Below are 26399 nucleotides of genomic sequence, written 5' to 3'. Positions count from 1 at the left end.
ACACACACACACACACACACACACACACACACACACACACACACACAGAGGCATATCTATAGCTACTCCACCCCAGATTTGGCAAGGGCTTTTGGCTCTATTGAGTGTGGCAGCATTAAGCCTGGGGCTTACCCAGTTTCCTTGTCCCTGTGACTGCTGTTAAGAGGACTTTCATTCAGGTCTAGAGGCCTACGCATGAACAGTCATCTCATCAATATCCTTTGCTTTCCTTAGAATGGCCAGACTGATCCCCTGCAGAAGGAGGAGGTACAGGCTGGAGTGGATGCTGCCAACAGTGCTGCCCAGCAATACCAACGACGTAAGAGTCCCTCGGCTCCAGGCCACAGAAATGTTCAGGGGGGAGGGAAGTTGTGGCTTTATGTCATTCAAGGGTCTGAAGTTACATCACCTGCCACCTGATCCTTCTAGTCACGATGCAAAGCCAACTGTTTTTGGTGGTGGCAATAGGGTTCTTCTGGTTTTAAAAGCAGAACTAGGGTCCGGGCACATTCAACTATGGCTAATAAACCCTTCTGGGTAATTAGGGAAGTGTCTGGAGAAGAGGCAGCACTTAAAGGGCGGTAAGTTTTAGGCTATGGAAAAGGAGAGAGCGCTCCTGATTGTAGGAGGCAGACAGTGCCACAGGGGAAGCTGAGTTCAGAGCAGGTGCTACTGGGAATCCTGGTACCTGTTTTGGCTGAGTTGAGATGCAGTTGGGAAGCTTTGAAGGGCGGCCTTACTAGAAGGCTCCTGAGAAAGGAAGGACTGTTTAGCTGGTGTAGTGGTAGCATACATGACCAATAGTCTTTTCTAGACCCAAGCTGGGTTTTATTGAAGGGCACATGTCAAGGTAGCCAGAGAAGGGGGGTGCAGAGGTGTAAGCTGTGACTGATTGGTGACATGGTCCTGCTCCCCCCAGCATGCTCAGTCCTGCAACACTCCTGCTCCTGGGCTGTACTGTTCTCAGGTCAGGCACTAGAGAAGCACCAGGTTTATCTCTTGTGACAGAGGAGGAATGCAGGAAAACAAAGGGTGCAGTCCACTGCACAAGTGCGGCCCTTCCCTTGAGCATGCTCGGCTGGAGATCCTGGCCAGTTCAGGGAAGCTGAGGGGCCTAGCCTGTGGGTACTGGAGTCAGCCCTGCACTGAGGGCAAAAGCTCTAGGGAACCAAAGGTGCAGACAGCCCTGAAATAAAGTAACTTTCAAAACCTGGGGGTGTTTGGCTTCTCGGAATGAGGAAGAGGAAGACAGGAGGAACTGCCTCCAGCAGTGGGGCAGATGTTTTCCTCAACTTGGCCGTGCTATGTGAGTGCTGTATTGTTGGCGTAGACTAGCACTTGCAAGACATAGGGACTGGTTGCAAACTGAAGAAGCTCTCATATAAAGTGTGTCAGAGGTGCCAGCTTATCAGCTCAGGAGACAGACAGGTAGGGTTGACCATTGGCTTATAGGTAAGCAGGTCCTTAATGCCTGTAGCCTAGATAGCAGAATCAGCCTACAGGAAACCCAAGCACTGTATGAAGACATCTGTTTAAATACGTATGACCCAGTGCCTACTCTCCCTGGGGTCACCTTGGGCTCCTAAAGCTGCCTTTCAACCACAGACCAGACAGAGCTAGCCCAGCTTTGTCCAGCTTGAAATTAGGTGCCAGGTAAATCAGTCACTGGCCTGAGAGCAGATCCTGGGTGGTAGCACAGGGTACCTGGTATGACAGCCTGCTGCTCTGTACAGCCTCCTGTGCTGCGGGTGGGCTGTGCATATCAAAGTTACAGAGGATCCTGGCTCATAGTATCCGGTCCCTAAGCTCAGAGTTGGGCAAACAAGAATCCTTATGGTAGGCGGTGGGAAATGTGGGTGCTTGGCTCTCTAGATCTTCAGCTCAGCCACAGGCTCAGGTGCAACTTCAGAGGCCTGTGTCCATGACCTCTGACCTCTGACCTCTGCAGCAGTAAAGCCAGTCTCTGGCTGTCTGCATTCTGTGCAGGCTTAGCTTTGGGCCTGGCTCTATCTCTGCCCAGCAAGACCCTGTTCTGCTCCTTCTAGAGTCCATGCCCCTCCTGCTGCTACCATGCCCCTCCCCCACCTCAGACTGCCACTGCCACCTTCAATAAGGTAGTGGGTTTTTAGAGATGAGTTCCACATCAAGCATCGTGACAGATACCAGAGGTACAGAATGGAACTTTATTCTATAAAAATTGGTACCTCCTAGCCAGACTTGGTGGCCCATACCTATAATTCCAGCAACTCCTGAGGTAGGAGAATTTTTGTGAATAAAGGCAGACTAGGGCTACATAGTGGTTTTTGGGGGGTGGGGTGGTAAATGGGAGTGTACGTTTAGAGAGATGTTCAGCAGGCCAAATGTTTCCTGATCAAACTTGAGGACCAGGATTCTAATTCCCAGGATCTGTGTAAAAGCCCAGTGGGCATGAGAGCTGCCTTGTAATCTCCGTGCATAGTAGGCAAGGTGGATAGCCAGAGTAGCCCGAAACAACGGACTCTGGTTCAGCAAGAGACCTGCCTCAGTATAGGGCGGAGAGTGATCAAGACACCCAATATCAAAGGCCTCCACACATGTCCTGCCACACGCATCTACATGTGTGTGAACATGCATATATATTCCACAATACTTTTAAAGCAGGTTGTGAGGGGGTGGTGTATGGTGTTTCTGGTCCAGGAGTTGAAAGCACTTGTTACTCTGTAGAGGACAGGTTCTGTTCCCAGCACTCCCTTGGCAGTTTGCAGGCTTATAGTCTTCTGTAACTCTAGTTGTAGGGGATCTGACACCCACTTCTGGTCTCCATGGACACCAAGCACACACACAGTACACACACACACATGCAGTCAAAGTGTCATACACTTAAAAATAAATCTTTTTAAAAAAGCAGCCGGGCATGGTGGTACACGCATTTTATCCCAGCACTAGGGGGATAGAAGCAGGTAGATCTCTGAGTTCACGGCCAGCCTGATCAGGGCAACCAAAGCTACATAGTGAGACCCTGTCTCAAGAACAAAACAAGGCACTGTTTCTGCTCAGGGCTCTCAGCCCACTGCATGCTGACCTGTTTTCCTTCAGGGTTGGCAGCAGTGGCAGCAATCAATGCTGCGATCCAGAAGGGCATCGCCGAGAAGACCGTTTTGGAGCTAATGAATCCCGAAGCCCAGCTGCCCCAGGTGTATCCATTTGCAGCCGATCTTTATCAGAAGGAGTTGGCCACCCTGCAGCAGCAGAGTCCTGAGGTAAGTTAACTGAGCCCATATTGTTTGGGAGCAGAATGGAGTGGAAGTGAATACCCACCTCTCCGTGGGCTTGGGCAGAAGCCTTTTCCAGAAACCCAGCTTTCATGTGGAGCTCCTGATTCCCTTGGCGTTGGGGAGTGTCCTTCCTCACTTTCTCTCCTGTCCTGCACAGCATAGCCTCACCCATCCTGAGCTCACCGTTGCTGTGGAGATGCTGTCATCTGTGGCCCTCATCAACAGGGCGCTGGAGTCAGGAGACATGAACACGGTGTGGAGACAGCTGAGCAGCTCAGTCACAGGCCTCACCAACATTGAGGAAGAGAACTGTCAAAGGTGGGCCCAGAGTGTGTGCTCAGGTCCGCTGCATGGCGGTTACCGCTGTCTTCTAGTGCATACACCAATTTTCATTCTAGGCTTTATGTCTTCACACTGTGACTTCATAATGTCAGTACATTACAGACACCATGACATTTTGGTTTTGTTGGTGCTGGGGTTGGAATCCCGGCCTCAGACATACTGAAGAGTTCCTCTACCACTGTGTTTCTCTCCAGTTTGGCCCTCTTGTCTGTCTGTCTGTCTTTGGATGAGTCCCCTGGTTTTAGAGTTGGTCTCTTAGAACATAGAGACTAAGTGGTTTCCTTGTGTGTTTACGTTTAAGGTCGCTCTGCAGTCCCAGAACTTACACCAACACTTCCCATATTGTAGAACATTTATAATCATTGAATAATCATTCTGAAGGTTTTTTTCTTTTTTCATCCTTTTTTTGGGGGGGCTGGGACAGGTATCTCGATGAGTTGGTGAAGCTGAAAGCTCAGGCACATGCGGAGAATAATGAGTTTATCACATGGAATGACATCCAGGCGTGTGTGGACCACGTGAACCTCGTGGTCCATGAGGAACATGAGCGTGAGTAACTGCCAGGTCCCCTCAGAGAACATTACTTTTAACGATGGGTGACGTGGGGCTGGGAAGATGGCTCGGTCAATAAAATGCCTGCCCCACAGGCATGAAGACCTGGTGCAGGTCCCCACCACCTAGGTAAAAATTGTGTGTGGCAGCAAACATCTGGAACCCCAGCACTGGGGAGAAGGGAGGCAGAGACAAGACACTCCCTGGGAGCTCATCAACCAGCCAGCCTAGTGACTAGGGGGAAAACCTGACATCAACTTCTGACCTGAGTGCATGTCACACATGTGCACATACACCTGCAGCAGGCAGAGACACGGTGCTCACACAAACACATACACCACACAAGCTGGTTCTAAATACTACTCCTACAAGGGCTTTTGAGTGAAATATCAAAATACAAACGTTTGTGTATTTCACACGTATGTTTGTATAATATAACATTCAACTAGCTAAGGTTGGGTATTGTTTTCAATACACTTATTATTGGCTATGTGTCCAATTAATAAATTTTGGACCAGCAGTGGTGGTGAATACCTTTAATCCGAGCACTCAGGAGGCAGTCTAGGTGGATCGCTCAATGCAAGGCCAGCCTGGTCTATAGAGTGAGTTCCAGGACACAGAGCTGCACAGAACAAAAAAAATTCAAATAGATAAAATTTGGGGGAGGTGAATTGAGCATGGTCTGTTATAGCTATAAGAGATAGTTATAACTATATAGCATGTAACTATATAGTGTATAGCAAGTAGTGCTAACATATATATAACACAACCTGCCTGAATTGTGTCACCTGGTATAGGTTGAGGGCATAGTTTTCCACAAGTCCACTTGTGTTCAGACATCAGCTGCCAGTGCAAACTAGGCCTCACTTCTGAACTAGCTGCATGAGGGTTCCCTCTCCTTCCTCAGGTTTAATGGTTTGCTAAAAAGGCTCAAAGAACTCAGTCATGTGAGCCTTAGGGTTACAGTGTGGATATAAAGGGGATAAATCTGGAGGCAAAAGACAAGATCCAGGGGCTGTGTCTGGGAGGGTTCTGAATGCAAAGCTACTGTGGCCTCGGCATGTGTCACCTTCCTGACTGATAGTCACTGACTGGGGACTCACCTGAGCTTTGGTTAACCAGACTTGTCTCTGTTACCTACACGTGACTGGCTGAGTTACTGACCATGGATCTGGTAGTCATGAAGCTATATGACTTCTTAGATCCTGTGTGGTCAGTCCTACTGAAACAGTCCTGAGGCCCACCATAGGATGATGCCTCCACTGGCACACCTTCAGATGTGGTGGGAGGTACCATAAATAACAGATGCTCTTCAGGATATTCCAGGCTTCCCCTCCGAAACCAGGGCAGAGACCAGCCAAATACTGCAGCACACAGCAGAGTCCTCCCCAGAGTAGCCTAGCTGCCTGAGTGGGCGTTTCCAATTTTAATTTGAACTTCCTGTGAGAAACACTCAACTGATTTGTGGGAAGAGATCCGAGTGGGCTGGAAAGTCCTGTGCTTAGATCTTCAATCTGCCCGTCATGTGTTGTGTAATCCTAGGGAGGAGGTCCCCACGGCTCCTATTTCATTCAGTAAAATTGATGAACAGTTTTGATTGCACATCTGACGGTCCCTGAGAGCTGTGAAGCCAGTCTGTCCTCAGCCTGTGGTCCTCAGCCTGTGCCGGCCCGGGCTTGCACCTCAGCACACAGGAGGCCTGGGCTGGGCAAGAGCCTACTTGAGCTTCACAGTGTGACTGAAACTAAAACATCCGCATCACTTTAAAGCTTTAAAAACGAAACAGAAGAACCCGGATTCCTGCAGGAATGGATAGGGTGAGGGAGTTTAGAGGAAACAAAAATTGTTTCTTGAAATGCAGTGTTGTTTAGTTTGAATCATGATTGCTCTCAGCTGAGTTCACGGGGTTAGCACAGTTTTTGCTGATCTTGAACTTGTGGGCTCACAGGATTCTCTTCTGCCAACCTCCCAAGTAGCTGAGACCCTTGGATTGATTTTTTTCTAACTTCTTTAACTACAGCCTAGCCTCTTGTCTCTGTGTCCTTAGGGATTTTGGCCATTGGTCTCATTAATGAAGCCCTGGACGAAGGGGATGCCCAGAAGACCCTGCAGGCCTTGCAGATCCCTGCAGCTAAGCTCGAGGGGGTCCTTCCAGAAGTGGCACAGCATTACCAAGACACACTGATCAGAGCAAAGAGAGAAAAGGCCCAGGTGAGCACACCCCCCCACCCCCCTCCCCACACACCCATCCGCACCCCCTGTTGTTCCAACTCAGCAGTCAGCCTCTGGGAAGAATGCTGTGCCACTGTGTTTCCCTTGTTTCATCTTTGGCCACTAGAGAGACAAATGCTCCACCTCCTGGGAACTCGGGGTATTTTACACATTCCTCTCCTGTAGATGTCTCTGTAGCAACCTTCCATTTTAAATTAAATTTAATGTTCTTAATTAGCTTCCAAAGTTGCAGGTTTCTTCATGGCATTTTTTTTACTTAGTTTGATTGGCTTTCCCTCCCACCGCTACCTCTCCATCCCCCATTCTTGCTGACGTCGTTCAGGTTAATTGAAACCTAAGATCCTGAGCAAGTCAGATGAAGTATTTAGTTGTATAAACTTTAAGAAGCAAATGTACCTGTGTGATTGATGTTTACATTGTCTAGCGAGAGTTATCGGCATCCCAGAACTCTCACTCGTGTTCCTTCCTGTCCATACCCACCCACTCCCCATTTGGGCTCACTCCTCCAGTTTCAGACACCACAGTTGACCTGAGTCCCGTATTGAAGCACAGACGTCGGGTGCGTCCCTGTGGCAGGCCTCTTGTCTAACATGCTAGTGACACTCATGCACAGCCCATTGCAGTGCACAGTCCTGCTGTCGCACGTTTTCTGTTACTGGGAGTTCGAGATTCCTACCTTGGATTTCTCGGTTGGTGCTTCTGTGAGAAGCCTAATCCGTGTCTTCTGTAGAGAGATGCATGTGAGTGGTGCTGCTCAGTGGTGGAGAGCTCGCCCCACATGAGGCCATGCGGCTGCTCCCCAACACCTCAAACAAAACCGAAACACCAATTATCTATAGATTTAGGACAGCCACTAGTGGGTCAGAGGAAGAACACAGAAGCTAAACTTAAGGGGGGAACACCATAACTCTTGCTTTACAGTACTTTTATTAAGATATAATTCACAGGGCTCAGTGGTTAAGAACATTGCTCTTCCAGTGGTCCTGAGTTCAGTCCCTAGCAACCACATCATGGCTCACAACCATCTGTAATAGGATCCGATAACCTCTTCTGGCGTGTCTGAAGACAGCTACAGTGTACATGAAAAACAAAACAAAGATATAATTCACATACCATGTAACTCGCAATTTAAACATGCATGTCTGTGGTATAATTTATCTTCCAGTATAATGATAAAATTGTGAAACTCTCACAGCCACTGTTAGGGTATTACACAGAAGAAACCTGGGGTCCCTTATGGCTCAGTCTCCTGTTCTGTGGATTTTGAATTCAGAACACTTCATATAGATAGAATCATGCGATATATTGACCTTTGTGATTGGCTTCATCTAACTTTGTCCAAATTGTAGCCTGTGAGTGGCCTTTGAAGCATTTAATTTGCTGTGGAAAAGAGAAAGGGCTAGGGTAGCTGCAGGGAGCCTTGCGGAACATCATGGTGCGAACACTGCACTTCGGGTAGAATTGTCTTTTTATAGGCATTTCTTAGCTTCCAAGTCCTATAAACCATCTAGGGAATAGTGTTAAAAATAGTTATCGAATTCTAAATTTAGCAAGCACAAAATTGTAATTTAAATTTAGTCTGTAGCTGGGTGTGGTGGCACATGGTCAGGAAAACATGGTCGCTCTTAGCTACACAGTTCAAGGCTAGCTTGGGCTCCATGAGACTCTGTCTCAGAAATTAAAAACAGTCAAAAATTGACACAAAATATTCAGTATGCACTTTTCTTGGTGGTGTCTTTGTGTCTGTGGTGATCATAGGACTTAGAGAAGTTTACCAGAGAAGCCATCTCCTGAGCCCTTATTCTGTTGTGTATCCTCTGTTGCTGGCAAGTGTCCGTCCCTTTGAAGGAGCCGGGCTGATTAGACGTCATCCTGCTGGAGTGCTCATTTCTCTCTCTCGCTCTCCTTCACTCCTTTTTCTTGTTAATTTTCTGACTAGAGCATCAGAACTGACCTGTCTTCAAGTTGACTTCCCGCCTTCTACACAATCAAATCTATTTCAGTTATTGTACTGTTTCGTGTTTAAGAATGTGGTTTCTCTTTGTTGATGATGCTAGGTATCCGACAGGGTCCCCACTTAGTTCTTTAACGTATATAAAATAGCTGATCTTTGCCCACAAGTTCAGCTGGAGGCTCTTCAGTGGTAGCCTCTGTTGTCTGGTGGGTTTGTATGTGTCTGTCCAGTCCCTGCACACTTTATTTTTGTTGTTGCTATGTGTTTTATTTGGCAGAAATTCTGCTGATAATGTGTTAACTCCAGAAATCAGATTCTTACTCTCATTACATCACTTGTTTAGTGTTTTAGGGTTTTTGTTGAGATGGAGGCTCCCTTCAGTTTCCTGAGATTGCAGGTGCTTGCAGCTATTCAGAGGCTTTTCTGAATTGTGTGAGCTGTCTTTGTCATGAACATACAGGAAAATCTCCCTAATCAGCTTGTGATTCACTAACAATTGGACAGGTGTCCTTGAATCCATAGATCCTGTAAAGCCTCCCTGCCCTGCTGAGGGCCCTTTGTGCCCTTTGAGGGCCCTTTGTGCTTTCAGCTCAGTAGGCAGTTTAGAGCTGTATGGCTTTCCCTCCAAGCTTGGTCAGACCCTCAAGCTTAGAACTTTAGATTTTATTGGAGTATAATTTGCAGGCCATATAATTCATCATTATAAAATATGTGTCATTGCTTCTACTATATTCACAATCACTTTTGGAAGAGTCTCTGCATCCCCACATGTACCAGGTGTGGCCTTCTCGCTTCCCATCCAGGAATGGGTCACAATTTCACAGCTTTCTTTAAATACCTCTTCTCCAGATTTTCCCTCTAAGTTTTTTGGTTAGTGTTGTTGTTGTTAAGACTGTTGTTTATCAACCCAAGCCCTAGTGATGCTCAACAGCTGGAGTAAGGCCCCGGTCACATCCAGTGCAGATAAGGGATGAGGGGAAGCACTGCTGACCTCCCAGGGAACACCGAATAGACTGTGGAAAGATGCAGTAGCCCAGAGCTCACATTCTCACTCAGTGGGACATGCCTTTGTGCCAGCTCTAACTGTTGCAAGCCTTCCTTCATCTCCTAAGTTTAGAAAAGCCAACTATTGCCATTTTTAGGCAGCATTTTATTGTGTTTATAGTGAGAAGTTTCTTAGAGGTCCCTAGTCTGCCATTCATTGGTGCCGTTTCTTTCCTCGCTTGAAGTTGGTGCCTTTGGAGCACTTACTAAGACTGAATCACCAGTCCCTGGGCGTCTGAATGCCCAAGATGAGGATCATTTTAATATTATGTACATGAGTGACTTTTAAAACTCTCTTCCTGTCTACACAGACGTGCTTGCCTGTAAGCCACCAGGAACCAGTGCTAGCAATCCCAAACCAGTTTCGATTCATTCTCTTGCCTTTCAAACCTTAGCTTCATTGTTTGCTTCTTTTGTGTGAGGATTAAACACGAAAGAAAGGTTAACCGCAGCTCTTTGTTTTAGCCTGCATGGAGCAGTAGGGGACAGGACTGTGAACAGTCAGAACTCTTGCCAGCTCACTCCTTGCAGGGGAAGGCTGTGTTCAGCCTCCCAGCTCTGCTGCTTGGAATCCGTGTGAGATCAGCCTAACTAACAGTGAACCAGCAATGGCTGGATTCCAGCCCATGCAAGTGTCTCTGCTTTGGTCGGTAGGGCTTGTGGGCAGCTTCTCTTGCAGTCTAGGACCATCTGTCCTGTTGCCTCTGACTTCTCAGCTCTCGAAGTCACAGCATGTGTAACATGAACACACAAGGGGAAAAAAATAGTTGAGGGGAGACAAGAGACCAGCAAAGTGGGGATCAGGGAGGATGGGGTGAGTAATAAAATGGTATATGCATCAAGGTCCCATATTGAAACCCTTACATGTTAGCTTAAGGAAAAATAAACTATAGAAGAGTGAAGCAAGCTGTTCCATCACCTCTGACACCAGGAATCAGCTCGGACTGCACAGCTTTCCTGGCTATCTCGCCACTGTTTATTAGAACCCGTGTGTGTGAACACGTGTTTAGTTTACAGCAGGTGATCTAAAATGAAAGGCTTAAGCAGGGCATGGTAGCCCACACCTCTAATCCTAACATTTGGGAGGCAGAGGCAGAGACAGGTGGATCTCTCTGAGTTTGAGAACAGCCTGGTCTACAGAGTGAGTTCCAGGACAGCCTGGGCTATGTAGAGAGACCCAAAAGGAAAAAAAGAAATGAACAAAAAAGAACAACAAAAAAACTAACACAATAACAATTTAAAAAAAAAAAACAGAAAGGTTTAGACTATGATCCAGTGACACCTGCAGTGATAGTAACTCCAGGTTTTAAATATGAGAATTAAAAAGATTTGGTTACATAAGACACGACAGTCTTGAAAGCATTAGTTGTAGTGGAGAATTTGAGCTGCTTCTGTATGTCAAGGGCAAAGGAGGCTTTCTGGACCGAGTGTATTCATACGCACACTCTGGCCTTTGTCATACTGTACAAGTCCTTGGATCGCTTCCCAGGGTGCCTGCTTCTGCTCCCTCCACTGCTGTCAGCTTCCCGAACAGTTTGATTCTCTTCATTCTTCCATTGCTTGCATCCGAGCCGTTTCCTGTTTAACTTAGGGCAGGAGTTTTGATGCCTGGCTCTTTTCATTCACATACTCCATAGCTCATCTGTGGAGCCTTTTCTTCTATAGCTGAGTCCCAGAAGGTCCTCATCACACATACTCTGATGTTCACCATGGCTTTATTATTGTTTTTCTTTCAATCATACATAGGAAACACAGGATGAGTCAGCTGTGTTATGGTTGGATGAAATTCAAGGTGGAATCTGTCAGTCCAACAAAGACACCCAAGAAGCACAGAGGTGTAAGTATCCATGTGTCCGTTGTCTTGCTCGTGTGTGGGTGGAGGGTGAGGATGACAGGTGCCTTAGGTCTGCTGGGCAGGGTAGGTGGCTGGGTATGCTTGGGTGAAGTCATGTGAATGTAGACACCTCCTAAACTGCTCCATTATAATTCTCTTCCGAGACAGTTGCCTTAGGAATCTTTGCCATCAACGAAGCAGTAGACAGTGGTGATGTTGGCAGAACCCTGAGTGCCCTTCGTTCTCCCGACGTTGGCTTATATGGAGTGATCCCTGAATGTGGGGAGACATACCAGAGTGACCTTACTGAAGCCAAGAAGAAAAGACTAGCATCAGGTGAGTCCTGGGGAGGTACATACGTCCATGAGCTCAGCACTTGAGCATTGAGGAGACAGACAAAGACATTTAGTGTGGATAAACAGTATCTAGGCTCACTTTGCAAGAAATGGTCCTAAACTCTGAACACTTGTAGACAGCTGTGTGAACTAGACCGATTTTATGAGAGCGTGGAAAGGATCCGAGATACTTGGCTGTGTGCCTTTCCTAGGATTCCTGCAGCTCCTACTATCTGAGTCTGTGGATAGTTGAAAGAAGTCCATAGCAGAGAAGGCATTGTAGCTCTCTCATTCCTGAACGGCAGTGCTGAAGGGTGGGTGGCCTGTCTTTTCTGGACAGTTTTCCAACTGCAGGATTTAGGCAGAGGAATTGTAAGAAGAGTATGGTTGGTTTTGTAATGTGACCTCCTAGGCAGTTCTTTTTTATAATATGACACGCATGACACAGTCTAGACAGTACTTAGCCAAGGTTCAGTGGACACATGAGATGAGTTGGATCCAAGGAACAGGTTTTAGAAAATGTTTGGATTCTCAAAGCTGACTAGAATAATCCTTGAGTGTTGGCTGTATCAGTGTGGGGGTGTGGCTCTGGGTTACCATCTTTCCTCCTCTGTTTTCTGCCAGGAGACAATAACAGCAAGTGGGTGAAGCACTGGGTGAAAGGCGGGTACTATTACTACCACAATCTGGAGACGCAAGCAGGAGGATGGGCTGAGCCCCCAGACTTTGTACAGAATTCTGTGCAGCTTTCTCGAGAGGAGATCCAGGTAGGCCACCTTCCTTCACATAAGAAAGATCTGAGAGAAGATGCTTCAGGGTTACTCTTGGTTCAGAGGAGAATACTTGTGGCCAGTAGTCCTGGACTCAAATGTAGACAGTGCAATGAATTATTTTGGAATACGTGTTTTAGTGGTTTGGGAGGCGGTGAAGTCTGAAATTGGAAACATGTCAATTGTACAATTCAGTGAGTTTCACTGTACGGTTATTAAAGAAAACTTGGGTGACCCATTGCTCTGCCTCCAGGCTTTTCAGTGTTGAGGAAACATCGTGCTTGGAACAGAGGCAATGAATGTAGGCAGGGACAGGGGGCTCTAGCACATGGAGATGTTAGGGGAAGTTTAATTCTGTCCTGGAGGAAGGCAAACTAAGTGACATTTTAAATAGGTGAATAAAGAGGAAAGAATGTTCAAGACGGAAAGAGGAAAGTCACTGAGGGTGGAAAAGTCACTGAGGGTGGAAAAACCAGGACCTTGTGTGGAAAGAAACACAAGCTGCTGACCAATGTGTGCAGCCGCAGTCGGAGAGACCGCAGTGAGGGAGGGACTGATGCTGGGCTGAAGATGGGAGAGCCTTCCTAACCTCCTGAGGCACAGCCAGGCCTAGACACTGATTTGCATGTGGGACAAGAGCTGACACACAGGACTGCAGTGATGCTCCTCCCTGACTTTTAGAACATGGCCTAATCTCCTACTCCTCTAAAGCCAGTGGCTGGCAAGTACTGCACTCCCATACTCAACTCCGCACTGTCATCTTACGGGACACCCACCCTTCATTGTGTGCCCTCAGGAGGGAAGTCTCTCACTGGCATGTTATTGCCTAATGTCTGTTACCGTCCTCTCCGGTTCCTGCAAGACTTGACTCTTCATAGTTTCTGTTATCATACTTGTCCGAATTTCAAGTGCTGGGTGTGGAGGTTGATCCCGTGGGTCTAAGGCAGAGCTTGGGAGGCCACATTTCTAACCAGTTGCCAGGCAGTGTTGCTGCTAGTACTCTAAAGACTGCTTGTAAGTATTGGCCCACATTCAGATCATGTCTTCCATACTCAAAAACAAAGAAGAAAAGGAAACCAGCCAACCATGATGGCACACACCTTTAATTCCAGCTCTCTGGAGGCAGAAACAGGCAGAACTCTGTGCATTCGAGGCCTGCTGGTCTACATAGTGAATTCTAGAACATCCAAGGAGACAGAGAGAGACCCTGTCTTTTAAAAAAGAAAAAAGAAGGCAAAGCCTGTAGGGTTTCTCTGATTTGACCTAACCCGCATTCATACCCTGTCTTAAGTGCCCTGAAAGTTAGGCTGCCCCCAGTTCTTTCTCTGTTGCCATCCACTTGTTAGCGCCCAACAGAAAGCTTTCCCCTGGTGTCTTTAGTGAAAGTGCCTTCCTTACTATCTGGCAACAGTCTTTGAATTGTCACATGCCTTTAGGAAGTCTCTGCAAAACCCTCCATGCAGTTCTCTCCAGACCTCCAGTCTCTGATGCCCTTTCAGAATCTCTCTTGCTGCCTTGTCTCTGCGTCTGCCTGCCTTGGCTGCTGGCCCTCTATCACTCCCTCACCTGACCAGGCTCGTAAACGATTAGAGGGGACACTGTCAGGCACCAAGTCCAACACCACCATGATCTCATTCAAGCCTGTGAAACCTGTGAGCTGTGACCTGAGACCCGTACCTCCATATCCTAGCCTTTCCCACACCATCAAGTTGACCTTCCATCTAGAAGCCCAGATACCTCAGACAGCACGACAGAATAAAAGAAACTGAAATAAGGGGTTAGAGGCTTGTGACATTTTGTTTTGTCCCTCTTACAGAAGGTAACTATGGACTTCAGCCATTTAGAGAGGGTGTGGTAGCCTCAGGACATCAGAGCTCCAGGAGCCTTTGGGCCTGGTGCTCCCTCATTCTTAGAACATTCTCAAGGGCAGCTTGGAATGCTAACTGTCAGAGTAGGTTCCAGGCAGGAAGCCGAGAGGAAAGGAAAAGCAACAGGGTGTGCTCTATGCTTTCCTTTGTGAGCTTTCCCAAAGCTCTTAACATACTGAGAGTTTGGTGTGCATGCTAGGGCCCCAAAACCCATCTCTAATGCTAAGAAAGAAAGGATGGGCATATTGGTTAGGTAGTAAGATAAGCGGACATTCCTAAACATTCTCCCAGCTCCTGCCTCATTCCAGCCCAGACCTTCTTACCGGGGCACAGTAGTAGCCTTCTAATTTACCTCCTTCTACCCGCCTCACAGTTCTTTCCTAGCATGCTTGTTTGTGCACATGTCTGCATATGCATATATAATCCTATAATCTACACATATAACATATATATATATAACCTATACTTGGGAGTTTGAAGCAGAATAAGAGTTAAAAGCTAGCTCAGGCCATATACCAAGATCCATCTCAAAAACAAAATAAAAATAACTCTGTGTGTGTGTGTGTGTGCATGCATGCACGAGAGAGAGAAGGGTGTGTTTGCGTGTTGGCAGATGGCACACATCTTTCTCTAGTCTGTTAGCTGTTCTGCCAATAGTTTTTTTTCTTTCAAATATTTATTTATGTATGTATATGAGTACTCTATCTGCATGCCAAAAGAGGGCATCAGATTCCAGGATAGATAGTTATGAACCACCATGTGATTGCTGGGAATAGAATTCAGGACCTCTGGAAGGAGAGTGAAGTCAGTTGTGTGCTCTGATGATGCTTTGTGTCCGTTCTCTTGTCCCTGAATGTGACCAAATGCTTTTTCAGAGTTCCATCTCTGGAGTGACTGCTGCATATAACCGAGAGCAGCTTTGGCTGGCCAACGAAGGCTTGATCACCAAGCTGCAAGCCTGCTGCCGTGGGTACCTCGTTCGACAGGAATTCCGATCCCGGATGAACTTTCTGAAGAAACAAATCCCCGCCATCACCTGCATTCAGGTACTTCACACAGGGAGCAGCCCTCTAGGACAGGAGGAATAAACTGTCACTCTTAAAACTGATTGTGTGAGTGTCTTTCTTGTGACCTCTTTTCCCATCTTTGCATGGTTACCTCCTGTTTGTGACATCACATCATTGTGCCTTGGTAGCAGAAGGCATTAGGGAGTGCATGTCTGTGGGTAAGACTTGCACCTCTATAGTGCATATGATGGTGATATAGTACAGTCACAATAAATAAAATAATCATGCTTCAGTAACAGTAATAGAAACATTTTTGGCTCCATTGCTGCTAGACACCGTGGGTCTCTTAAGTTTCCTTATCTGTGAAATGGATACACTACTGTATATCTCCCCCACCTGGCAACAGTAATGATGACAGATAAGTGAGTCATGTGACTCACTTCAAGATGTGACAAGTGTGGGCTAGGAGTCCAGCTCAGTGCAGAGCACATGAGAGTGTGCACAAGGCCAGACATTAGGTCCCCAGCACCAAAGCCCCCAAACAAAACTGTGTGTACTGTGTTGTATCGATGTCAGAGAACGGCCATTGTGATCTGCGGGAGGCATGGTCTGTGCCTGGTAGAGGAAGGGCCTTCTTCCTACAGCGTTGTCAGGAAATTGTACTTGGATAATAGCAAGCTGAGGGTTTTGTTTATTTCTTTGTTTTAACTTCCACTGATTCTTTGAAAATAATGCCATGTGTACTCTGCGGTCCCTTTAGTCACAGTGGAGAGGATACAAACAGAAGAAGGCATATCAAGACCGGCTGGCTTACCTGCACTCCCATAAAGATGAAGTTGTGAAGGTATGGTAGCCCAGCAGGGTTCGTCCATGTGGGGTGCAAGCATGGTGTGTTGAAGAGACCCCCCTCTGAGTTCCAGAATCCCTCTTCCACAGATTCAGTCCCTTGCCAGGATGCATCAAGCTAGAAAGCGCTATAGAGATCGCCTGCAGTACTTCCGAGACCATGTAAGGAGCCTTGGTGCAGCAGCTGCTCAGGTGGCTTCTTCTGGGTGTGTTCGATAGACAAATGAGTAAAAGTGTCTCCTTTGCCCCTCAGATAAACGACATTATCAAAATCCAGGCGTTCATTCGGGCGAACAAAGCTCGTGACGACTACAAGACTCTCAGTGAGTAACCGTGGCTCAGCAGTGAGGAGCTGAGGCAGTGCTTGGGAGCCCTCAGGTCCTGGGCACTCTCCACGGAGCTCTTTGGTGGTTCTGAAGGCAAGGCCTGGGGGAAGGGCGCCTCTGTGATTCAGCCCCTCTGCTAACATCTGGGCAGATGTCTCCCCGCTTGCCGATGTAGCCCCTGTGGTAACCCAGCAATAACAGGACTAAGGAACTGCACTTGGCGGTTGTCTGAGCACGTTCAAACCTGAGAATTAATATCTTGTGTATCGTGTACTAGAGCTTTAAGACAGTACTGACCTCTCCTCAGACCTGGAAGGTTTTCTGGTTACTCGGGTCTTTGTCTGGAAGGTTTTCTGGTTACTCGGGTCTTTGTCTGATCCATATTTTCTCTGTTAGTCAATGCTGAGGATCCGCCTATGATTGTGGTCCGAAAGTTTGTCCACCTCCTGGACCAAAGCGATCAGGACTTTCAGGAGGAACTTGATCTCATGAAGATGCGGGAGGAGGTCATCACCCTCATCCGTTCCAACCAGCAGCTGGAGAATGACCTGAATCTCATGGATATCAAAATCGGACTGCTAGTGAAGAACAAGATCACACTGCAGGTGTGGACGGGCGTCTCCCTCCCTCTTCCTCACAGCCAGTGTGGCATCCAGCCTTGTCTGACAGGGAGTGTGAAGGCTGGCTTGCTTTTGAGATAACCCTTTTCTAATCCCGGTGACTGTCATTTTCTGCTTTTCATTTTTGCCTACTTAGAGACTAAGACTCCATTTCCAGATGCTTTGGATCAGTGATCATCTCTGTCTATTATCTGCAACTTTATTATAAATAACACCCCAGCCATGTCTGACTATACTGAGGTCAGGTTTGTTTAGGCCCAGGTCATGGCTAGCACTGCACTCACCTCTGTGCCCAGCTGACTGTGTTTCCAGAATTACATTTTGGATGATTTTGTTTAGGGTTTTAAACTTCAGATATTTCGAGTTTAGGCTAATTATTTGTTATGTAATTTTTGGTTTTTCCAGACAGGGTTTCTCTGTGTAGCCCTGGCTGTCCTGGAACTCACTCTGTAGACCAGGCTAGCCTCGAACTCAGAAATCCGCCTGCCTCTGCCTCCCAAGTGCTGGGATTAAAGGCGTGCGCCACCACTGCCTGGCTTATTATGTAATTTATTTGGGGGTTGGACACATGTAGTCACAGGACAAGTTGCAGCTTATTTTCTTCTAACATATGATCCAGCCCTGGAGATCAAACTCAGGATGCCAGGCTTGGCAGCAGGCGCCATGCTCTACTGAGCTTCCTCCCCAGCCTCTCCCCACCCCCATTTATTATTTTATATGTATATGTTTTTTTTAACCTTCTGGTTGTTCATTTGTTTATTCACTCTGGGCAGTATGGGAAATTGACCCAAGGCTTCACACATACTAGGCTGAGCTACGTAGCCAACCGCCCCCCAGTTGCCTCTTACCCAGCTTTGTGTAAATTTTATTCAGTGGCAGTGTCTTGATACATTGTCGGCATACAAGTGCCATCAAGCACAGCTAGAGAGTATGTTTATGCGTTTGTTTGTTGTGATGTTAGACCAGGGTATTAGGTATGCTGGTTGAGTATTCTGTCCCTGAGCTGTAGGTCTGTCCCTTAAGATATGTATGCCCTTATTGGTGGCATACTTGAAGCCATGGATTTCCCCTCACAGATTGCATAAACTAGGCATGGTGTTGCATGTCTTCAATCCTTGCACTTGGGAAATGGAAGCAGGAAGGCCAGAAGTTCAAGGTCACCTTTAGACACAGAGTAAGTTGAAGGCACATAGGGTACATGAGATCTTTGTGGTTTTTTTTTTTTTTTTTTCAAAGAGTCATGATTTTAAGATCAACTCCTAGAAATTGATTTCCTCATTACATTGGCATTTCCCCCTCTGACCCCATGGGGAAATCCATGGCTTGGGTTCCTCACATGGAGGTGGCAGTAGGAGGTTGAGTTATGGAAAACAGGATGAAGTCGGCTGTGTGGTGGGATGGGCCAGCGTGGCACATGCAGCTGTACAGGTGCACCCGTGCTTCTTCACAACGCCAGCGATCTCTGCTATGCCTGCGATCTCTGCTCCGCCAGCCCCTTGATCAGTGTGTTGGGTTTTGTTTCTAGGATGTGGTTTCCCACAGTAAAAAACTTACCAAAAAAAATAAGGAACAGCTGTCGGACATGATGATGATAAACAAGCAGAAAGGCGGGCTCAAGGCTCTGAGCAAGGAGAAGAGGGAGAAGCTGGAGGCCTATCAACACCTCTTCTACCTGCTGCAGGCAAGTGGCGCCCCCAGGCCACAACCTCGGGGAAACCATCCCACAGATCTCTCTAGGAGTCTTCCCTGGTTTCCACTGGGGGATTTATGGGGGGCTGTCTTGTTTTCCTTCTGTATATTACAATCCTTGAAGTTTTACAAAGCATAAGCTTGGAAGGGGTAAGTTCAGGAGGCCTCGACCCTAGACAAAGAGCTACAGGCCACTAGAAATGCTGAGAGCCAGGGAGATAGTCTTCCCCGGGGAAGAGCACACCAACTGGTTATCCAGTACCAAATGGTCAGCCTGAAAACATACACACGAGTAACATTATACAGAGTGAACAGGTTGTAATTATATATTTATATGTCAACAATTAAAGAAAAAGAGGCCATGTGTTTGAGAGAGCAAGGGTGGGTATTTAGGAGGCATTGTGGGAAGAAGTGGAATGGAGAAATAATAAAATTATACTTTCAGAATTAATATTTAAGAAAAGCATGAATGAAAAGACAAATCAGCCTTTATCTAGAAGTTTCTGATGTGTTTGTTGGTTTTATTTCAGACCAACCCTACCTATCTGGCCAAGCTGATCTTTCAGATGCCACAGAACAAGTCCACCAAGTTCATGGACTCAGTGATCTTCACGCTGTACAACTACGCATCCAACCAGCGGGAAGAGTACCTGCTGCTGCGTCTCTTCCAGACGGCACTCCAGGAGGAGATCAAGTAAGGATGGGGTGGGCGGCTGGGCAGGTCACTAGAGATGCTCGTAGTTTAGACTTGGACATCCTTTGTCTTTCCTTGATCTCAGTTTGCGAGAAATGCCGTTTTTAAAAGCATGTACTTTAAAAATAGCTAGTATAAAGTGTTGTTAACTGCCTAGCATACCTGTGCATTCCTGAAATCCCAGCATTCTAGAGGTTTGGCAGGAGGTTGATCAGAATTAATGCCCAGAACAGGTCTTTACACCCGAGGCCTTCCAAAGTGTCTTAGGGTTTTATTGCTGTGAAGAGACACCATGACCAAGGCAACCCTTATAAAGAACAACATTTAATTGGGGCTGGCTTACTGGTTCTGAGGTTCAGTCCATTATCATCATGGCGGGAAGTATGGCAGCATCCAGGCTGACATGGTGTTGGAGGAGTTGCAAGTTCTGATGCGAGTTCTACATCTTGTTCTGAAGGCAAACAGAAGACCAGCTCATAGGCAGCTAGGAGGGTCTCAAAGTCCACCCCCACAGTGATACACTTCCTCCAACAAGGCCACACCTCCTAATAGTGCCACTCCCTAGGCCAAGCATATTCACACCACCACACAAAGCATTACTGTGTCTAGTGTGGTCACCTGTCCATCCCTGTCTAGGTTTCATCGAGAGTCACGAAAGACCTTTTAATCCCGCAACTGAACTAAACTATACAGTAGCTAAGTCTCAGCAGTTATTATGGTAGCATAGTTATTACAGTTAGGAGTGACTCTTGAGAGAGAGCCAGGAGGGCCTGGCAAGATGGCTCAGTGGGAAAAAAGTGCTTGCTACCAAGCCTGATGACCTGAGTTCAGACAGGTCATCATAGATGACCTGTGTCTGCAGACAGACCACATGGTAGAAAGAACTGACTCAGTCTCTGACCCTCACATACATTCTAGATAAATGACTATACATAATTTTTAAAAGAAAGAAAGAGTGGGCCAGTACGGTGGCTCCACCTGTAATCCCAGCATTCAGGAGGCCGAGGCAAGAAAATCACAGACTCTGTCCCAAACAAAACACAAAAAATATTGTCGGAAGACAGTGGCAGAGGCAGGATTAGGAGTTTGAGGCCAGCCTCAGCAACATACAGAGGCTTTATGTTGGGGAAATTATTTGACGGTACTGGTCCTGATGTGAAGGTCCAGCCATGACTCCTGCACCTCAGTGAGCAGCTACCAGAAGGTTCTGTGAATGCTGGGAAATGCTTCCAGAGGAAGACTTAGCCTGTTTCCATAAGAAAATCGATAGGTCGATAGATTCTGAGATTAGTTTAAACTTAATTTGTGTTTGGCATCTCATAGGTCAAAGGTGGATCAGATTCAAGAAATCGTGACAGGAAACCCTACGGTTATTAAGATGGTTGTAAGTTTCAACCGTGGTGCCCGGGGCCAGAATGCCCTCAGGCAGATCTTGGCCCCTGTTGTGAAGGAAATTATGGATGACAAGTCTCTCAACATCAAAACGGACCCTGTGGATATTTATAAGTCTTGGGTTAATCAGATGGAGTCTCAGACTGGAGAGGCGAGGTATGGTGATCATAGCCCCTTTCTTTTCTGTGCTTGCTGTGTTCTATATCTTTTTTTTAAAGGGAGTTACTTTTGATTTACAAAGTAATGTTTTTTCAAATAACATTTCCTGCCAGACATAGTGGCACATGTTTGTAACCTCAGCACTTGGGGTCTAGAGGCAGAAAAGTCAGTCTTAGCTACATAGTGAGTTTTGGGCCAGCATAGACTACTAAGAGAACACACACACACACACACACATACACACACACACATGCACTACATTTTTCCTTTGAGAACTATGCTGTAGATTGTTAAGTTGATAATTCACCTGTTTAGCAAATACCTACTGAGTGTTTGCTATATATTAGCACTGTTAGATACATGTAAGATAAAACATAACAGGGAATGAGCCCTGGAGAACATAGCTCAGCAGGTAAAGCTCTTCCTGTGTGATTCTGGAGAGCTGAATTTCATCTCCAGAGTCCATGTAAACATGGAGAGCACCAACTCCACATGTGCTTTGTGCCATACACATCCCCCAATAATAATAATAATAATAATAATAATAATAATAATAATAACAACAACAATAACAATAACAATAACAATAACAACAACTATAATAGTGAATGAAATAGACTTACCACCTTACCCCTTCATAGCTTATTGGGATAGAGACAACAAACAGGTAAATAAAAATTACACCCAAGGAAAGGTTTTTAAAACCTTTTGTAAGGTATTTACTAGAGCAAGCACTAATGCTGGCAGGCAGTTAGGGAGAGCCATCTGCTTGAGGTGGGACTTCTTTTAGCTGGACCTAGAGGAAGTAAGTGCCAGGTGCAGAGTGTGCATGATTGAACTCCCTGCCACGGAGAGCCTAGCACCTGAAAAGACCCGGCTGTAACCCTAGCAGTTGAATGGGAAGGGCCTTACATTTGGGATCAGGAGGAAAGGGCGTGGGGTGACTGGTGATCTGTGCCTGGGGAGAACTTAGCCAAATGAGTGCATTAGTGATGGGAGATGAGTCTGCCAGAGTAAACGCTGTCCACCACAGACAGACAGACAGACAGACAGCAAAGCCTGTCAGTGAGATCTGGGTAAAGCTGGGAAAGGAAAGTGCAGAGAGTCCTGCTGCTGCTTTTGCTTCTACTCAGGTGGGTGAGGACCCCGGACAAGATATGCTCAGCTCAGTCTCTGGTTTCCAACTGGGGCGGGTTAGATGGCAGGAAGCTCACTGGTGCCTGGTCAGGCAGCTTTTCACACCATTTGCCATTTGGCCTGTAAGCCTGGCATGGTGGCGCATGCGTGTAAAGCCTGCACTGTGGAGGATGAGGCAAATACTCAGAGTTAGCTGCAGAGTGAGACCTATCTCAGCCAAACCAAACCAAAAAAATGTGTCACTGTAGGTGAGTCACAAAGTGTTCTGTGGCGTTAAGGCACGCCATTGATTTTAGAGTTCTATAAATCTGTCACTGGGATTCTGATCATTTCTGGACATCATGAAAACCTTTTTCTTGTCTTCTTGTGCTTGGAATTGAACCCCACAGCTTAGCTCTACCACCTGCCTCCACTCACTCCACCTTTGTCTGTCTGGGAAGTTTGGCCTGTCCCCCAGGCCATTCTTAGATAGCAGCTCCATGAACACTGCTCAGGGTCACTAAGTTATTTCCTTAGATGACCAATGAGTCAGTCAGTCATTTTACAAATCAGAGCTCTACTGGCCAGTTCAGTATTTTTTTTCTTGCTGGTGTGTGTAGGAAACGAGTGTTTCCTGATTTTCATAAAATGGAAATTGAATGCTTCTTTAGTACCAGTACCTATAGGGTGTGTGAAGCCACCCTGCATATAAGCATCATGGGTCCCCAGCCTTTCTCTTCCACTTAACCTCCCAACACAGTCCTTTATTGTAAATTACAAATGCCATCTTGGATCTCATTCAGCATGCTATGACAGTCATGCCCCTGACTGCTTATCTCAGCTTATCATGGTGACCGTAACCAACTCGCCACACACACGGGTGGCTGAAACAGGTGAAATTTAATCTATCAAGATTCTTGACGTAGAAATCTCTGGGCTCAATCAAGATGCCAGCAAGGAACATCTATCTGTTCCTAAGCTTCTTCAGTTTCTGGTGGCCTTTGGCTCTGGTTGGCTTGTGGCCATGTATTGTAATCTCCGCCTCCCTGGCTGCCTCTGCTCTCCTGTACCCTAACTCTCCCTCTGTCCCTCTTAGTAGGTCACCTGGTTTATATTTAGGGAGTGCTTAGATAATCTACGGTGATCATCCCTCCTTTTTTAACCTTGAAGATACCAGAAGCCTTCTCCCTGCCTTTCTCTCTGTCTTCTTGCTTCTTGTCTTTATTATCTGCCTGTTAAGTGTAGGCCCATGTTGTAGCTAGCACATCTGCCATTCTTATGCCAATCTCAGTCTCTCTCTCTCTCTCTCTCTCTCTCTCTCTCTCTCTCTCTCTCTCTCTCTCTCTCTCTCCCCCGCTCCCCCCCCCCCCACCCACAGGTCTTTCTGTATTCCAGGCTGGCTTTAAATAAATACCTATGTAGCTGAAGATGACTTTGAACTCCCGCTCCTTCCCCCTCCCCCTCCCAAGCATGAGCTGTAGAGCCTGATTTATGTGCTGGTGGGGATTGAACCCAGGGCTCAGTGTGTGCTAGACAGATAGTCTGTCGACTGGCCTATACCCCCAGCCTTGTCTGACTAGCCCAGTGCCTCAGTTCCTGTGTCTGACTGTCTACCCCATATCCAAAGCTGCCACATCACTGGCTGAGCTGTGTCTTCAGTGGCTGTGAGTCTTCCTGGTCTGCACTGTTGCACCTTCGTCTTTGTTCATACTCATCGTCTCTGGGTCAAGCTGGGACACTGCTTTCCCACATCTCTCAGCAGTGTCTGTCTGTCCGTCTTTAATTTATCTTTTATGGTGAGCCTGGGCAGTCTTTCTCCTTAAAATGTGTATGTCTTTGTGTGTGTTTGTGTCTGTGTTAGGGGGATAAGGAAGCCCTTGGAGGTCAGAGAACTCTGTGGAGTTGATTCTCTCTGTCCACCTTTCTGTGGGTTCTGGGTGTGACACTCAGGTCTCCAGGCTTGCATAGTGACACCTTCGCCTGCCTTTGCATTTCAGTGCTGCAGAACTTTTAACTTTCAGTGGCTACTTCTGGCTTCTAAGCAAGTCCAAACTTAGTGTCTATAGGATCCTGCAGGGCCTGATCCCTGTTATCTTTTTCACTCCTGTTTGTCTTCCTTCTGGTCTTTGTATGTAACGCCCCACCCCACCTACACCAGAAGACCCTTAACCTCTGCGTTCTTGGGCTGTGATGTCTGTCCTTGGGATCATGAGCCTTCCTTTCTTTCTCCAGTCTAAATAGAGGCTCCTGCTGTGGCCTGCAGCGGTTCTGATCAGTTTACTGTTTGTAAGCATTGTGTTTCTTCATTGCTGAGGGTTAACCTGGGGTCATGGGTGTGCCAAGCAAGTGCTGTATCACTGAGCTAACCTCTAGCCCACATAGTATGTTTATGATGACCTGCTCCTATGCCTCTGCTGCTGTGAGAGGCTCAGGAGAAGATACGATGGCTTCCATATGTTTTGTTGCTAAGTGCTTATTAGAGTGTGACACATAATACAGAGGCATCCAGTTTACAGCTTATGCACAGGAGCCTAAGTTAGCTAAGCTTTCTGGGTCTCTCTATTTATAAAAGACAAGTTCCTGCCTCGAACTATTCCTGGAGGTTGGTCTAACATTGCTGAGGTCATTTCTGTTTTCTCAGCAAACTGCCCTATGATGTGACCCCTGAACAAGCCTTGTCTCATGAAGAAGTGAAGACAAGGCTAGACAACTCCATCAGGAACATGAGGGCTGTGACAGACAAGTTCCTGTCAGCCATTGTCAGCTCTGTGGACAAAATCCCGTGAGTGCCATCGCTTGTGACCCCCCAATAAAGCCTGGTTGGTGGCATACTCTGTGGCCTGACCACGCTCTGTTTTGTCTGTCCCACAGTTATGGGATGCGTTTCATTGCTAAAGTGCTGAAGGACTCGCTGCATGAGAAGTTCCCTGATGCCGGTGAGGACGAGCTGCTGAAGGTAGGAATCTGCAAACTGGCGGGTTCCTGCCCTTCTGCTGTCAGATGCCCAGTGACATAGACCAGCAGGAAGTGCCTGAGTATCCTCGACTGTGAGCCTCCAAAGCAGTTGTAACTAGAAGGCGAGGGCCCTTCTAAGCAGATAGTTTCTATTCATCTTTAAAGGCACATGGTGTACACTAAGTATGGGAAGTGGGACGTTTTTCCTGAGTCCTCTTTTCTCTGGAGCAGTGCTCCCTCTCCTGGTGGCCAGGTGAATAGCAGCGCGGGCGCAGCGCTCTGCTGAGGCTTCCCTGCTTACTCTTCTCACTCGGCTACACTCCCCTTCTACTTGTATTTTTACCTTTTAAATCTGAACGCTTCTCTCTTCTCTCTCCTAGTTCTGTGCTTTCCTACACTGAGGCCTCGGTTCTAGACTTTCTGTCCAGGTGAATTAATTTTACTTTTTTTCTGGAACTCTAGGGGAGATGCCATGCTTGTCCTTGCGTTCTCCTGTGGAAGACATGTGTGTTGAGTGAATCTCATTTCAGAAGCATGAACGTGGCCTTTGCAGTCTGTGGCATGTTGGCGGTGGGGGTCAGACAGGTGGCACTGTGCTAACTAGGTCATCTTAAGGACTTACTTTCACCGTGATCCATGGCTTCCCACAAACCTATCTATAAAACCCACAACGGTTGTTGACATCAGCCTGAGCTGCAGCTGTAACACAGGAACAGAAGGTGTACTGGAGTGTCGGATCACACACCTTAAATGCTATTTATATGTCCTAAATCTGTTCCTTTATTCATCTCTGGTACCAGTTTCATTTCTCTTATCCCCCCTACACACATCCCCCGGAGTATTTTGAGTTTTAGGTCTTGAAGGGAAGTATATGTGCATGGATGCATGGTGGTCGGTGTGTGCTTTTTGTTTACCTTCCTCACAGGACAACACTTTCTCATCTTCATTGCGAGCAAAGTCACGTGTGGCTTTCTCCGTGGTCTGGTCGTTAATGAATGCTCATGCCTCTATTTCAGATTATTGGTAACTTGCTTTACTACCGGTATATGAATCCAGCCATTGTTGCTCCTGACGCCTTCGACATCATAGACCTGTCGGCAGGGGGCCAGCTCACCACAGACCAGCGCAGAAATCTGGGCTCCATTGCAAAGATGCTCCAGCACGCGGCTTCCAACAAGATGTTTCTGGGCGATAATGCCCACTTAAGCATCATTAACGAGTACCTCTCTCAGTCCTACCAGAAATTCAGGTAAGGGTCAGAGTAAACAGCTTGAGTCTTTGGGTGTGTCTTCATCTGAGTGAAAAGGCAAGGTTAACCATCTCCCTCATTTCCCTGACTCCTGAGTTGCAAGATGTGAGTGTACGTGTGTGTGTGTGTGTGTGTGTGTGTGTGTGTGTGTGTGTGTGTGT

The 26399-nt window shown here is 46.9% G+C and overlaps 1 protein-coding gene across 1 annotated transcript in view; it reads left to right on the top strand.

The window, feature by feature from the left end:
• Iqgap1 (IQ motif containing GTPase activating protein 1) overlaps positions 1–26399 on the top strand; it is an 89369-nt gene that overhangs the window by 45039 nt on the left and 17931 nt on the right. Inside the window, exons 11-29 of the mRNA XM_028754775.1 lie at positions 235–319; positions 3076–3239; positions 3412–3572; positions 4021–4145; positions 6196–6359; positions 11125–11215; positions 11381–11548; positions 12172–12314; positions 15061–15231; positions 15953–16036; positions 16129–16200; positions 16292–16361; positions 16761–16969; positions 18510–18665; positions 19204–19367; positions 20691–20915; positions 24676–24816; positions 24906–24990; positions 26006–26238. Of these exons, the coding sequence (XP_028610608.1) occupies positions 235–319; positions 3076–3239; positions 3412–3572; positions 4021–4145; positions 6196–6359; positions 11125–11215; positions 11381–11548; positions 12172–12314; positions 15061–15231; positions 15953–16036; positions 16129–16200; positions 16292–16361; positions 16761–16969; positions 18510–18665; positions 19204–19367; positions 20691–20915; positions 24676–24816; positions 24906–24990; positions 26006–26238 (2711 nt within the window). The remainder of the gene's footprint in view (positions 1–234; positions 320–3075; positions 3240–3411; positions 3573–4020; positions 4146–6195; positions 6360–11124; positions 11216–11380; positions 11549–12171; positions 12315–15060; positions 15232–15952; positions 16037–16128; positions 16201–16291; positions 16362–16760; positions 16970–18509; positions 18666–19203; positions 19368–20690; positions 20916–24675; positions 24817–24905; positions 24991–26005; positions 26239–26399) is intronic.

The sequence above is a fragment of the Grammomys surdaster genome, unplaced genomic scaffold (genome assembly GCF_004785775.1).
Source record: "Grammomys surdaster isolate TR1022 unplaced genomic scaffold, NIH_TR_1.0 126036, whole genome shotgun sequence".
NCBI lineage: Eukaryota > Metazoa > Chordata > Mammalia > Rodentia > Muridae > Grammomys > Grammomys surdaster.
Note: the sequence above shows the minus strand (reverse complement) of the source record. Positions and strands in the feature narration are given on the sequence as shown.